We start from the raw sequence: 17,169 nt of genomic DNA on the forward strand, positions 1-17,169 counted from the left end.
AGGATTATAAAAACATTACAAGTTTATTTGTCAACCTTTAGATTCATGCCCAGTGCTGTGTGGCGGAAATGGAGAATATGAGAAAGGCCACTGTGTCTGCAGGAATGGCTGGAAAGGACCTGAATGTGATGTTCCAGAAGAACAATGCATTGACCCAACGTGCTTTGGCCATGGCACCTGCATTATGGGAGTCTGCATTTGTGTTCCAGGATACAAAGGAGAAATATGTGAGGAAGGTCAGAACCCCATTCAGTATATTTCTTCAGGCTTTTCTCTCACTGGTTTGTCCAAAGTGTCATTCTGTAATACTAGTAGAGATATAAACAATCTTTGCAAATGCAGTAGGTGTTCAAAGTGCTCTTGGTACACACAGCAAAGGTTTGAGGTCAAGGAAGCTCATGGCTCTTCGGGAAGTCTCACAGACAACATGAGACTGTTTCTATGGCACCTGCAAAGTGGTAATGCAAAAGTGATATCTTTTCTCCTAATTTCTAATACTGTTTTATAACATGTGAATTTGCATATTGATTATTTTAGGTGTTAATTCATATGTTTTCATTATTATAAAGTGTATTATACTGCATAATGAAGCATTGCATTTAAAGAGTACAATAAAATAATGATATAGACACATTTGAAAATGTTTTCTTTGAGAGTGATTTGTAATTACCACTATTATTATTGCTTTATATTATCTATTTATTCTTCCATGCCTCATGCTGAAGCTTGTCCTCCATGACTAAAAATATCAGGCTTGCCACTAATGGTTTCAAAGCAGAGCCTTTGTATTAAATTCACCCCAAAGGAGTCTTTAGAAAAAATATTTTGAAATGCCTATAGTTTTATCACTTAAACAGACATATTGGAAAATTAGTTTACTAGTAATCAGACCATTTTCATGCCACATTCCTCAAATAAGACTGATTTCAGAAATAATATTAAACTATTACCATGGGAGATGGTTTCATCACAACTGTTGTTCAGGAAAGGGGATGCTGAAAATGCACTGTAATTGCTTTTTAAAGATCTCTCATTAAGACTATTACACAGCATTCTAAAGGGTTTAATCTCATTCTAGTCCATGAACAAGCAAGACTTTAGCTGTCCACTTCCATCAGTGGCAGTAGAATATGAGTGTAAAGACATTGTTTATTCCAGTGAATTCCGTTGGACCTGTACAAGGCACTGGAGTTCCTAACACATCTTAGAAATACTTTTTGTTATAATGATCAAACTATCATTCTATGTAAGTATAAGTTCAGATGCTGTATAGACCCAGACACAGTTAACAATGAGTGACTATCACATCTACAATTTTCCATGAAAATCATGTAACCTAATTCATCAGACTCTTCTGATTTAAATTTCATAAGCAGCTGAAAAGGGAATTTATCTCAAATTAGCCTTTTGCTTGGGCTCTAAAAAGATATGTAAAATGGCCAAAATAACACAGAAGAATGATCACCATATTTAATGGCATAAGCTTTACAGAGTTACAATAGAAAATATTTTTACTCTTATATTACATATGACGAATCTATAAGCTGGATCAAGCTATAGATAGATGTTGTTTCCAGACATAGTATTGTCATTGTTGTTATTGACTGCTTTAGTTGCCAAATTTTCAAAATAGAGACGGGTTACATTGCAGATCCCCATTTCAAGCTTCCCTTGAATACTAGAATGTCTGGAGACTGGACCCACATCATCTGGAACCAAGTAGCAGCAGTTTCTTTTAAACAGAACACATGGTTTCACAGTTTGCTCCCAATCAGCAATGTCCTTACAAACACCCATTTCCTCCACATCTGCCTTCCCCAGGCCTATGATTTCATCACTCTGATTTAAGTATGGCTTTTATGATGTAAACATGTTTATAGCAAGAATTTCTACTCATGAAAACCCCTTCAGAGTGAGCTTTATTAGGAGAGAGACTCCCTGGAAACCATGGGGAGCCATGACTAGGCCTTACCTGGGAAAGAGCTTTATGAGACTCTTAGAGGGGTAACTTGAAATTAGAAAGTATGAAACATAGCTATTACGTACATCATTGTGGTGGGGGCCTTGCCAACAGAGGGAGCCTTTGTAGGAATCCTCTGGAAAAACAAAAACATTTCTGACTTTTACAGCTATCCAGAGTTTAGCAGTAAGTTGGATACCACAGAATTGAGTTGAGCCTAGCATGTGTGACAAGAAACATGAAGAAAGCAGGTACTAACTAGGTAGGGCTAAAAACTATTGCAGTGGCAAGAGGAGGAGCTGGGTTTGTTTCCTCCCCTACCTCACCGAAGGTCTGCAAGTTCTAACTTACAGCTGCAAAGGGTGTGGCCTGATTTCTGAAAGAGAAAAGAGGCTAGACATAAGAAACATGAATTGAATGTAGCAAATCTCTTAAGAAAAACAGTCAGAATAAAGTAATGGCATTCTGTTTATTATTATTGTCATATTTTGCCATAACCAAATAAAGCCCTTTTGAAAATAGTCTATTATATCTTGGACTTTACCTTTATGCTACCTAATGAATCAAATTAGATATACATTTGGGTATTTTATTTGGTGATTAGATCAATCATTACAATGTTGTTTAATTGATTTTCAGATCTTTGGGTGATTATGATAGCTATAACAGTGCTAATGGTAGACCTTCTGTGATAACAATCTACACCCAAAGTTAGACTTGCAAATTCATACAAGTTGTATCAATGTATTCCCATTGCTGTAGAAATATTTCAAAGCACAATTTGCATTAGAACAAAGTGTTATAGTCTTATTTGTATAGAAAGACAAAGACTTTGTAAGGCAACCCTTCCCATATCACACAGAATAGTCACAGAAAAGTGTGAAACAATGTTATACAAGGCAACATCTCTAGGCTCACACAATCAGAGACAAATAGAATTACATTTATTCTAAGATGATGTCACAGTGTCCTGATAGAAGAAGGGGACAAAAAGACACAAATTACGAAATTCAATTAAAATGTTGCATTTTTTGGTGCTTCTGAAGAAAAAAGTGTGAGGTTGTAACAAAGTTCTATAAATTTTATTATTTCACATAACAACAGTCACTTATAGCTTGTCATCCAAGTTAAAATCTAATAAAAACTCCTAGATATGTTAAGTAAAACTTTGATTCTAATTTGAAAAAGGATAAAGAAAATCTCTCTGGCATTTTTGAAAAGCTGAGAAATTCCTACTGAGGGTCCACACAGGTCCGCCCACTCATTTGTGTGGGGAGTATCACATACTGTTCAGAATTGCATGCAGCATATGTGTGATTTTCTTCTTCCAAATTTAGGTTGCAACCTTTATCAAACCCTACCATATTTTTAAGTGTTAATAATCTTCTGGTTTAAACACAATGTTTGCATGAGTCATTTTATTGCCTAATTAAAGCAACATTAATGATACGATACTAGGAAATCAATGTATCTCAGTTCCACTAACCTGCACTTGTTCTCTCTCAACCTTCCCTCTCACCCTCACCTTTTTTCTTTTGTTTTTGGTATCCAGAGGACTGCTTAGACCCAATGTGTTCCAGCCATGGCATCTGTGTCAAAGGAGAATGTCATTGTTCTACTGGCTGGGGAGGGGTCAACTGTGAAACTCCCCTTCCCATATGCCAAGAGCAGTGCTCAGGACATGGAACTTTTCTTCTGGACACTGGAGTTTGTAGCTGTGATCCCAAGTGGACAGGATCTGACTGCTCTACAGGTATATTACAGTTCTCTCCCTTCCTCTATTTCAAGGTCTAACTGATGGTTTTCTTGAGGTACTATATTTTAAGATCTGAAAGTATGTGACATCACATAAAAACATAACAACCACAGTACTCTACCCCATTTAATATATTATTACCATATTATTATTTCTACAACATTGTTTCTTCTCCCCATTCTTTATCCTAACATCTTCCGTAGTTCTGTCCTGTCTACAGATAAGCTCCTTATCAAAGGATTACCACAAACTATTAAAACTACTGCCATCTACTTCCGCTTAGTAAGTAAATCCCTCCCTCTGCTTGTCTAATCTGTTAGATCTACTTATCCTAAGAGTATTGAATATCCACACTTTTCCATGTCTTTTATTCATCATAAACTGCTATTAACTTTCAACCTAGAAAAATCCACCAAGACTAATTACAACTTTATTCATTTTGTTACACCTTTCTGACTAGATTAATATGAATTCCTATGGAATTCATTCCAAATGCATTGCTAGAGAGCACTGGAGCCATTGTGATTTAGGTGTTTGTACACATGCCTTATTATTTTTTTCTGAATTTAAATCATTGAAAAGAATATGTCATTCTTTATGTTTTGTGTCTTTAGATTATATTCTTATTAAATGAATAGAATTAACCAATGACAAGTCTTGGAAAGCTTGAAAGGTAAAATGGCATACAGTGAGCAGAAAATTTCAGTGCACTGTAGGATTTTGTTACTAGTGAGTGAGCATATGAACTGAAGTCTGTGATTATATGCTAAGGAAACATGAGGATCCCGCTGTTAAGATAAATAATTCTAACATAAATTTTAACCACAATTATAGCCATACTTTACTAAAATTGTGTTGTCTCACATTGAAATATGGAAAATAGGAGTGAATTTTAAAAATCAGAAAATGAAAGCTCAGTATGGTGATGTGTACCTGTATGTAATCCCAGAAGTTGGAAGGCTGAGGAAGGTTGATCCTAGTTGCCAGGAAAACATGGGCTACATAGTGGCTTCTAGGCTAGTCTGGCTATGAAGCCAGACCCTGTCTCAAAGAAGCAGGAAAAAAAGATTAAAATGATAAACATTATTTAATTGTCACTAGCTGAAATTCTTAAAATTCAGTCATTTATAGATATACAAAATAAACATTGACATCAATGATGAACCAGAGGTACAGAGATGCATAAAATGGGCATAATCTTTGCCGAGGTGGATATTATAGTCTAGCATGAAAGACACATTTACAAAGTTAGAAAGGAAGAGCAAAATAAAAGTGAGTATACTTATTGAGAAGTATCATAGGAATCAAGCCGGGTTATTAACTTATTTTCAACATATTACTGAATACCTCATATAATTCCACATGCTGGGTGTATTATGGCCTGCAGTTCCAATTTAAAAATAATATTGATGCTAGTATTCCTATTGTAGAAAATGCACAATGATGACTTTGTATTGTCTCTGTTCTGAGTGTTTGTTGCACATACATCAATTCACATACTATAATTACAATTATTGTTACTACTTTAAAGCTGAAGAAACTGAGACACAGAGACATGCTATAACTTACCACCAAAAAGCAATTTAACACATTTTGAGCAAGAACTTTGACCTTGAACAGTCCATGCATTTAAACATAACCATCTAAGAGTCTATTACCTATGCTATTATATACAAAAAGTGTTATTACTAGACAATGCCCAGGGTCACGTGGCACAGAGTATGAAGGGTACTCAGTGTTATTTCCCTGAGATGAAGGAAGGCTTCTAAGAAAGCCTCACACTTGAATTTATGCTAGAAAAAAACAGTGAATGTTTATTGGATGGACAAGGAAAACGTAGGTAGAAGGAGTACCTTTAAAAAGAAAGATACGGTCGGGTGTTGGTGGCACAGACCTTTAATCCCAGCACTCAGGAGACAGAGGCAGGCAGATCTCTGTGAATTCAAGGCCAGCCTGGTCTCCAGAGCGAGTGCCACGATAGGCTCCAAAGCTACACAGAGAAACCCTGTCTCGAAAAACCGATAAATAAATAGAAAGAAAGAAAGAAAGAAAGAAAGAAAGAAAGAAAGAATGACACGAATCTAAATGACACATCTGATGACCATTGGGTTATTTGCAGTCCAGGAATGCTAAAGGAGATAAAAAACAACTGTCACCAATGAGAAGAGCACTGGGACAGAACATAAAGAACTTAATTTACACACCATGCTCAGAAATTTGCAGTTCTTCATGACACAGTAAGAGTGCACTGAGTACTTTGAAAGAAACTACAGTGTGTGTTTAAAACACTGAAGGGACTAATTCAAGAAGTCAGGAGAGAGAGGGATGCTGAAATTCAGCTCACCTTCCTTTTGTTTAGTATAGAACTCCACCCAGTAATAACATTGGGCCACACACACACATTCAAGGTCTGTCCTCTGTGTTCAGTTAAACCTTTCTAGAAACACCATCATAGACATACCCACAGGTATATTTCCATATAAATCCAATCAAGTTGATGATGATTGACCATCACAAAGGTGTTCAAGGACAGGGGGTAGTGTTATGACCACATCTGCATTTGAAGGAATTTAAAGTCAGATGTAAATGTAAGAACAGGTTATACAGGCTGTGAAATAGGACTTGGTAACTAACCACATGTGTCATCCCAGCTATAAGCCACATAGAAAAAAGAAGTTTGGCATGAAACCATGAGCTGTCTGGGCTATTTAGAGAATTAAAAGCCAGCTAAGACTGCAGTGTAAGACTCTTGAAAAATAATAGAACTTTAAAACTATATGAGTATAAATGGAGACTTGGATTTTACTAATGATGATTTCCACATTATTGACATGCTACATAAATGGTAACACAACTCCATGATGTAAGATTTCATCTATTAAAGAATTTTTATTACCTATCTACTCTGTGCTATTTGCTATGGTCTTGGGTTATGCCACCAAGTAAATAAGAATTCCTGCATTGCAGCATGGAATGGTGAGACAGATAACAAACAATGAATAAGAAAAGACTTGGGATATTTTCATCATGAGGAAACTGATCAACAGAAACATTAAGTAACTGTCCCAAGGTTATAGTTCTGGAAATTTTCAAACCTATGAATAGAAATCAGAGCTGTTGATATCATGCCCCATACCACCATACCTACCCAAATAAGACAGGAGTTAGGCAAAGAGACAGAGCTGAAGTGATTGAGTCAGCTTACTGAAAAGCAGGAAAAGAACATTAAACACAAGGTGTGTAAATGGATTTTTTTTGTCCAGATAACCTGAACCAAATTCACATTTGTTCAGTTCACACCAAATAACAAAACCTCACTAGAAACATCTCTTCTTCACATAAGCACAGGAGTGGATAGATATGATCCTAAATTCAATAACCTCTCAGGCAAAAACTCCTTAATCAAACTACCAAATTGAAAAAATAAGGAAAGGAAATGCTTTCCAAATCTCTAGTGCCATGGTAGGAATAGTCCTTCTGTGATTTTTAAACTCTATAAAGGTTGTTCCCAAAGAGCATATTTAACCATGGAGATGATCTCACTGTGCAGACTTTTAATTGAGTGTTCTCAGTCCAGGAAGCAATTTAGCATCTGATTCTCATAATGGATCTTGTCATTTCAAAGGTGGATATGCTCTTTGCCATTGATCATCTTCCTCCTCAAGTACATGAAGCTACTTAGGTGTTAGCATGTTAACTATGCTGCTGTGATATCAAGGGGACTGTAGAAAATCATCTGCTGATCATTTTTAGTCTGTTTTTCTACCTACAGTATTGTTTGCAGTCTTAAATTGATACTTGACATAGACTTCTTTAGCCTGATAGTCTCATGACACTTCGCAAAGGTTAACTCATTAGTCTTTAAAATACCTCAAGAGGAATATAATAGAAGCTTGTTATATTGTGGGTTAGATTTGGATATACCACAGGTCAAATTGTGCTCTCTCAAAACATAACTCCTTGCTGTAAAATCTCAGTAATGCATTTAGCCTGTTGTAAGGGTATTGGCCCTGGCCTCTGAGATCAGCATTGTAAAACATGTCTACTATATTTCTTTGGTAAAATCTGACTCCTACTAGACACAGTCTCTTAGGGGAGCTTAAAAGAAGAATACAGAGTTCTGTATCTGTTTTCTTAATGAAATTGATCTGAGCCATTCTATCTTTACTCACAAATAAAGGATAGCACATTTCATGGAAGTAAGCTTTTATATGAAGAGGACAACTCTTGCCCTTAGTCTTCTACGATCACCCTTGTAATATGTATGTCTTCAGAAGTATATTAATCATCTAGAAATATAAAGAGTAATAACAATTTAGGTGTTTCTGAACATACTATTTGTTATACAAATTGAAGTGTTATCATCATGTGTCTCATCCAAAGATGTTATTAGATCCAAAAGATATCAGAAGACTTTGTTATGTAAATATTTGTTTTTAACCTATCTTTTGACATGTGTCCCTCTTTACATTAGAGAGATGGCAATGTTGATGTAGTTGGATGTAGCAGTCTGTGGGTATGAATATATTAACAGTACAGTGACTTCGAGTAATACACTTAATTTAGTTATACCTCAACTGCTTCATTTTGAACTAGTAGATTAGCCAAAAGGCCTTCAAGGCCCTTTCTAATACTAAAATGTATGATTTTTGATCCAGAATATTAGGCTATTGACATGGATTATGAATCGTTTGTGGATATAGTCCATTAACTCTCTTAACTCTCATAGTGTTTGTGGTGAGACTATATTAAGTGAAAATAGTTCTCATTATAAGAACTGTCACATACTCTGACATTTAGAACATGCTGTTAAACATTTACATCTGCACAAGACAATGCACACTCCCAGAAATGTTTGTATATGTGTACATATATATTCTCTTCATTACTGCAATGTTTCACTATGTTTTTAAGTGTTCTCTAATGAATAGTTATATGAATCTCCTAATAAAACAGATAATTAGCAGAGAAAGTCATAAGGGATTCATATAATAATTGTTGCTAAGAAAACTTCCCTTGATTAGGCAAGCAACATATGCTTCAAAACACTGTCAGTTTCTTCTTTTATTGAAAACGGCAATGATGAAAAGTTTTTCTTCTGACTATCTCTAGGACATATAGCAGATCACTTCCTGCAATTTCTAAGAATTGATTAGGACTTTTAAAGTGAGTCATGCATACACAGAATTTTCCTTCTAATATTATAGTTAAAACAGGGTCATAGATACCATTTGACAAAGAAGCATTATTAAAAATGTAATGCACATTCTATGAGGATGACATACAACCATTCATCATGCTGCTGAAGAGAAAAATCCATTCACATATAAGGTAACTAGGATATAGCATCTTCAATAAAAAGAAATCAGTGAAGTAAGCAGAAGAGAGACCTAAGATTGCAAATACTTTTATCTCTGCAGCTCTAGACACACCTTGATTTCTTATGAGTGGTGATTAGTTTCTCACAAAAGGAAAAATGATTTCACTAGTAGATATCTGGCCTTAAAAAAAGCTCAGTTAAGGGCTAAGAGTCACTGAAATATGATGTGGGGGAAGGATGGATATAGTGTTTTTAACAGTAAAAAAGCAAAACAGCAGTCTTCTAATTAATTTGTGCCAGCTTAATTATTTTAACCTGATGCTCAAGGTATGATGCCTATGCTGAAATTTATTTTAATTCATTTTTATATTCACTAAAAATAAAAGATAAACTTGGAGGTGATTCTGATAATATTAATTAGAATTCTTAAAAACCTGCACTTGTGACATTGTAGCACAATGTCAGGTCAAAACATTAACAATAGGTTTTTGAAATAAGTGAAGTTCATTGGTGACACAAGAAATGCAAATGAAAAGCATCTTTAAAAGCATCCCAAGCCAAATTAAGTGTGTGAAACCACATGTGCAGAAATATCTTTGGGAGGTAGATATGAAATGGGAAAAAATCACACTATTATAATGATTTCCTAGCAACACATCCTACTCAGACATGGTTTGTCACCCCCAAGCCCTTTTTTTTGCTCAAGTGAAAATAGAATCTGAACCCAAAAATATTCTCCAATTTAAAATTTTCTCATTTATTTAAAAGATACAGTAAAAAGCACCCTAATATTGTACATACAAATATATATGTGTTCTTTAAAGTTCATTAAATATCTGATATTTTTCAAAGCACGATTTTTTTCATTTTGTTCTGAGACAATAAAAAAACACACCTGTTATGCCATCATTAGCAGGCAGTAATGCAAAAATACAGTGAAACTTTGACAATTTGACAAGTCTAAAATGAGAGGTAAATTTCTGGAGGCCTCTGTAAATCTGAGATAATTCGACTATTTTAGGACATTATAACTTAAAATTTTGTTTTTCAACCCAGGGACTCTTAAAGCAATCATGAAGCCAGGAAAATGAAGTTTTGCATGAATGTGAGAAGGGATACATTTAAAATATACTATAAGACATTCATTGAGATACATTGACAGTTACATCAAAAGCAAACAAGTAGAATGTGATTTTCACTTTTGGATACATTATTCTCACATACTCGATTATTCTGAATTTTGTGCTCATTTACTATTTGCCATTTGTTTCATTTCATATTGAACTACATGAAATGAAAATAGACCCAGAAATAGATAAATATTAAGGTTTGTCTGTTCTTCTGTGTAAGACTACATGAAGAAAAGTATTCATTGCACACTCAACCTTCACAGTTCACACTGCAGCCATAGTAGTCTTCTCAGAGGAAATAGAAAGGTTTGATGGTTTGATAGTGAGATAGCTGAGAGAGAGAGATAAGAAGGTAGGATTCACCTAGACAAAATCAAAGACAAGAGCATGGAGGTAGATCAGAACACATTATCCCAATCTTTCATAAAAAATCAGATGGTTAGAGATACCATGTGTCCTAGTTTGCTTTTTATCGCTGTGATAAATACCATTAGCAAAGCCACATGGAAAAGCAATGCTTATGAGTCTCCATCATATTCTCCGATGAATGGAAGTAAAGGCAGGTAAAGGAACTAAACCATAGATCATGGAGGAGGGCTAGCTTGCTTGTAGGACTCACTCAGCTTACATTTTTATACAACCCAGGGCTACCTATCCAGGGGTGGCACTGTTCTCAGTTGACTAGACCTTCTTACATCAATCAGTAATTGATTAATTATTGACCTTCAAGCCAATTTGATGGAGGAATTTTCTCAATTGACATTCTTTTTTTTCATATGATTCTAGCTACACCATAAGCTAAAATCATTCCTAAAATTAAAGTAGCCTACAGTAACAGGACCATTTTCTGCATTCTGTCATAGGGTCACATTCATGTTATTCAAATGAAGATTATAGACTAAACATTGATTACATCAAATACCTATAGAATGGCTCCAGAGATTTGATTTAAGTTCATATTCCTCTGAGTCATTGGAGAAAATGACAAAAGGATTTTTGAAGTACCTATATACAAACACCAAAAACAGACTCAATAGATTATATTAATATATTTGTGAATAGGCATTGTATAGAGATAGATAGATAGATAGATAGATAGATAGATAGATAGATAGATAGATAGATAGACAGATAGATAGATAGATATGTAATGATAATAATCTAAGAAAATGAGGCTATCATTTTAAGCAGGTAGGAAGAACATGGGTGGTACATCAGGGAGGAAAGAGGTGGAGCAAGAGTGGCAATTCTATTCCAACTAAAATACAGTTTTTAAAAAGTATGAAGTAAAATATTTTTCACTTAGAAAACCGCAAGAGTCAAACTCTGAGTAGCTGCATTTGGCATTACTACTAAAAAAAGTAGCATTTTCTTATATTTTTAAGGTCCATGTACTATAGACAAGGACAATTATTTATTTTGCTATGCATGCTTCAGAGTTGAGACCAAGAGTGGAATTCCTTCACTGATGTCCTTCATTAAGCATCTGCATGGATTAGGTGTTTAATTTTTTTCTTGATTATTTAGCATATTTGGAAATTGCTGACCTGCTGACTCTAAAAAATTTATGTCTTTCATAAAAAATTTCTTCTGGCATTATCTTTTTAACCTTTATTTCCTCTTATTTGATATTATTGCCAATTGTAATTTCACTTTGATTCCCTTCTCTAATCCTCATGCTATTAGTTCTTTCCTATTTTCCATTTCTTTTTCTTATCTGTGTTATTGCATGGATCATTTCTTCATGTTCGTTGTCTAGCTCATTAAGCCTCTATTTGGCTGTGGTCATTATGCTGTTAAGCCCTTCAATTGAATTTTTAATTTCTGTGTGTCTTTAGTTACTTTTCTACTGCTGTGAAGACACACCATAACCAATATAACTTGAAAGCATTTAATTGGGGCTCACAGTTCAAAAAGGTTAAAGTCCATGACTACCATATTTAGACAACAACCACAAGGAAGAGACAGCTAACTAAAAATGGCATGAACTTTTGAAACCACGAAGACCACCCCCAATGACACAGCTTCACCAACAAGGACATATCTACTTCTTTCCAAAAAGTTAAACCAACTAGAGACCAAACATTCAAATTTATGAGGTTATGGAGGCCCGGCTATTATCATTAAAACTTTCACATCCCATCCCTCTCTGCTATAGTCTTGTAGTCATATCATAGTGCAAAACATATTTTTGTAATATCCCACTAAGTCCAGTTAGTGCTACCAATATGTGCATAGGTGAGGGGCCATCCACTTTAGCATAGGTATTCCACCAAGGCCATGCCTTGAAAGAAAGTGGTTCTCCATTCACCATAAATTATCAACAACCAATTGTTTCTTAGTTATGTGAGGACACTTGTGAGCCCTTCCCTTATCCATGTTGGAAATTTGTTTGACTTGATCTTGTTCAGACAACATGTTCATAACCATGGCTGCAATGAATTAATGAATTTGATAGCCATGCCATGTCCAAAGACTGCATTTCATAGCACTCCTCTCTACCATTTGTCTTTTACATCTTTCTGACTCCACTATGACAGTATTTGAGACTTGGAAGTAGTGACATGTAATACAGATATCTCATTTGTAGCTGAGCACTCAATAGTCACTTATTCTTTGCTCTTTGACCAGTTATGAGTCTCTTCATTGACTTCTACCCAGTGTAAAACAAAAAGCTTATTGGACCAATGTGAAGAGCATCACAATTATATAGATACAAACATAAATCTTTAGAAGGTAGTATGACCACATGCCTATTTTACAAAATAACAATAATGCCCTGTATCTAAGACTACTTATGCATCTATGGGCTTTCAGTCATGTTCATAGTACATGAAATTATTTCTCTTCTGTGTAGCAACAATAAAATCCAATCAGAAAGAAGTTGGTTACCCCATAACCCTCATGTCATTATTGCATCAGTATACACTCATGCCTGGAGTGGTTATTGAAGCAAAAAGTTCAGTGTTAGGAAAAATCATTGATTTCTTTTCTTCTGCACAGCTGTCATAGCACCTTCTGAAACTACAGTGCATGCCTAAGGGGGAAGTTTCTCAGTCAATTTGAGATTAATTTTTCTGTGACCTACAACCAAAGTACATGGTGTCTTCAGCAATAGGGTAGTCTGTCTCTCTCTCGAGAGAGATAGATTAGATATATAGACATATGTAGATAAAGATAACAATAAATACAGATGGAGAGATACATATAATGTTTCTAATAAATGTATAGAGATATAATACACACACACACACACACACACACACACACACACACACCACACACACACACACACACATATATATATTATATATATATATATATATATATATATATATGCTCCAGAAATAATATTGCATTTTCTCCATTCCACATATAGATACTTGATGCTACACAAACTTGGAGTTTAGATAAAAATACAGCTCCTGTCTTAGTTAAGCCTTACTTAGGATTTCTGTTGCTTTGAAGAGACACCATGACCACGGTAACTTTGATAAAGGAAAACAGTTCATTGGGGTGGCTTACAGTTTCAGAATTTTAGTCCATTATCTTCAAGGTGTGAAGCATGGCAGCCTGCAGGCAGACATGGTGCTGGAGGAGATGAGAGTTCTACATGTTGATTCACAGTCAACAGGAAGTGCACTGTCATACTTGCACATATATGAGACCTCAAAGTCCACCTCCACAGTGACACACTTTCTCTATCAAGGCCACACCTACTCCAACAAGACTGTACCTCCTTATGGTGGCACTCTCTATGGATCAAGCATTTAGAAACTTCAGTTTATGGGGCCATACCTATTCAAACCACCACAGTCTCCACACTGGATGCTTATTGATCTTTAGGTCAATCATATTAGCAGATGACCACAAATATCTTAACAGAGCATGACATATCAAAAAAAATCTTAAGTGTATTACCACTATGGAACCCAATTGAAAACCTACACACTGGATTTTTAGACTAAATTCAAAATTTAATTTGTTTTCAGCAATTAGAACTTTTAAATTCCAAGTTTAAAAAAAAAGAACTTTGGTAGCACCAGGTTTCACCCTAACCCCATAATGGCTCCCTCTATCGAGATATCTCATTCCCAAGAGGGATTTGTCTTGTTCAGCCAGGCTTTATTGTCTCTCCATGGGAAGCCTTACCATTTCTGAGGAGTGGATAGAAGGTGGGTTGGGGGAGGAGGTGGATGAGCAGGAGGAGGGACAGGAGAGGGAGCTGTGGTTGGTATGTAAAATGAATACAAAATTTTAAATAAAAAAGAACTTATAAGTTCTACTTAAATCAAGAAATCATTCTACTAATGTATAAGTAAATATATTAGACACCAACAAACACTGAAAAGCTCATTCCATGCTAGCAAAATGGTTATGATAAATTGCATTTAGAAAGAATTATCAGAAGTATTGTTCAAAAGATAGTTTTGAAGCCACAGCAGTCAACAAACAGTGAGGTTAACAGTGGAGTCAAGATTAGGCAGTTTCAACAATCAAAGCAATCCTCCCACACTTGTACGATAGGCTCATTAAGTTTTTAATTGAACTCTTCATGTCAGGCAATGAAAATTCCAACACTGTAAATACAATTGCCTACTAAATGTCCTCTTTTTATTCCTTTATTATTATTTGATAAATTTATTGGTATAACCATGGAATAGTAGTATAGATGAGATTGTAGACATTGCCTAGCAGTGCTTTCTAGTTTACAGAAGAGGAAAATGAATCATCAAAATGCTGAATGACTATCATATGGTCATGCAACTTACTGAATGCATAGTTTATATGAAAAACAAGTTTTGTGATGTTTAATTTAGACATTTTGTCCAACATCATTCACAGAAGCTTGTTTGAATTCAATAGCTAATGCTCCATTTTCATTGTCAACACTTCCACTGAATCTCTAGAAAGCTGGCAGAGAACACACCCGAGACAATATCCTCAAACCTTTCTATTTCCAAGCAAACAGAGTGGTAAGGAAATTGTTGGAGTTTCAGCATAAAAATACTCAGACAGAAATAAAGCTAAATCTTGGCTCCCTTTCTTAGCTATTGGGTGACCTTGAAGAAGTTATTTGACTCTTTGATCCTCTTCTATAGACTGCAGAATGGGAAATAATTCCCAACTTACAGAGTAGTTGTAAGAGTTAAATGACATAATATGAGAACATCATCCAGCATAGTGCTTCTCACATAGAAGATACTAAATTATGATAATAAATGGTTGCTATTATTGTCATTATATTTCAATTCTCATTGTAAAGACACATTTCAGAGACAAATCTTTTGTAAGAAGGAGATAAATTAGTAGCTGTCTCAAAGAAATTCATTTTCAGACACTAGAAGGCTGAATTAATTTAAAGGAATATGAAAATTCTTTCTACTCCAAAGTCATTTCATTCCTTTGTTCCTACCCAAATGGTGTTGTTTCCTGTGTTTCTTTAACATAGATAATGTTTTATTTGAAAAGGTGGCTAAAAAGTAGTTGTTCCATCTCTTCATTCCCTTTCCTTTGAGCTCTGTTATTCATTATAAAACATCATTCGAGGAAAATTTATATTCTTTGTGTGTTGGCTAAGATTAGAGTTCAGCAACAGGAATCACCACTCTCACAGAAATCAAAAAATGACTTAAACAAGACAGAACTATGATTTTTCTCTCAGGCTAAAAAAAAAATCAAGAGGGAGACAACACAGAGATTCTTAGGGCTCTGAAAGAAAGCTGCTTTCAGCTCACCACTCTTTTATCCTGGTGAGGACACTTATACCCAGATTACACAAAGGTAGCCAGTACTCTAGGTAAAATGCCCTCATTTTAGACAAGATGACAGTGTGCTAAGGGTCCTTTTTACATTCACTTAAAAAGACTTCAGTGAAACTACACCTAGAAACATTCACTTATATCTCAGTGACCAATAGCAATCAAATACACACACACAGTTATAAGGAATAGGAAATAGTCTTTATTTAAAGAAACATAGAAACAATTAAGTAATAAAATTCTACCCATGCTTTCAAGCGTCTTTCAAACCAACACACAATGACAGTATAATCAATTATGATTCACTATGTACCCAAGATAAAGACAGATGACAGAAATTTGAAATTTTGTTGGAATAGGTTGTATACTTTACTAAGGACATTCCTCAAGATCTGCATAGAAAATAAATACCTGGTTATTAGCTTGTATATTGGTTGAATTTTGAAATATCTTGAGTATATTGACTTAAATAAAACTATAATATTAATAAAATTAACACCTGTATTTTTAACTTCTTAATGTGGCTACTGAAAAAAATAAATATAATAATCCCTTTTCTTTGAGCTCTGCTATTCAATATAAGTTATCATTGAAGGAAAACTTGTATTCTTTTCATGTTAGCTAAGATTAGACAGTTCATAACCTACTGAGTCCATTTAATGTTTGTGATGGTTTTAGTGAGATGCCCCCCATAAGTCTCAGGTCTTTGAATACATGGTTTCCAGTTGGTTGTTGTTTAGGGAGGATTAGGTCTGACTGCTGGAGGAAGTGTGTTACTGGGACTGAGCTTTGAGGTTTCAAAAGACTTATGCGATTTAAAGTTATCTCTCTCTGCCTCCTGCTTGTGGTTCAAGATGTAAGCTTTCAGCTATTCCTGCCACCATGCCCTGTCATTATGGATTGTAACCTTTGGGAACCATAAATGCAATTAGGTGCATTATTTTCTAACTTGATTTGGTCGTAGTGTTCTATCATAACAACACAAAAAATAACTAGCAATGCTTCTCGTACGTGCATATGTTTAGAGATAACTACTTGGGATTGGATAAGATGTCAGGGAGTTCATCCTTGGGAAAAAACTCATTCTCCCTCTCTCAATAGACACTGATTGCCTCTAAATGCTTACAAGGCATGGGGTGTTGTGAAATTCTGCCATACACATTGACATGTCAACTCAAACCAGATACTAGGAGGAGAGGACTAAGTAAGCGTATTCCTTTTCATTGTTATCAGTCCATCTA

The 17,169-nt window shown here is 35.1% G+C and overlaps 1 protein-coding gene across 1 annotated transcript in view; it reads left to right on the forward strand.

Annotated features, from left to right (window-relative positions):
- The window catches only part of Tenm1 (teneurin transmembrane protein 1), a 362,575-nt gene that overhangs the window by 101,864 nt on the left and 243,542 nt on the right, over nucleotides 1–17,169 (forward strand). The window contains exons 7-8 of the mRNA XM_027433524.2: nucleotides 42–236; nucleotides 3,513–3,713. Coding sequence (XP_027289325.1) covers nucleotides 42–236; nucleotides 3,513–3,713 — 396 coding nt within the window. The remainder of the gene's footprint in view (nucleotides 1–41; nucleotides 237–3,512; nucleotides 3,714–17,169) is intronic.

Source organism: Cricetulus griseus, chromosome X, assembly GCF_003668045.3.
Source record: "Cricetulus griseus strain 17A/GY chromosome X, alternate assembly CriGri-PICRH-1.0, whole genome shotgun sequence".
In the NCBI taxonomy this organism is placed as follows: Eukaryota; Metazoa; Chordata; class Mammalia; order Rodentia; family Cricetidae; genus Cricetulus; species Cricetulus griseus.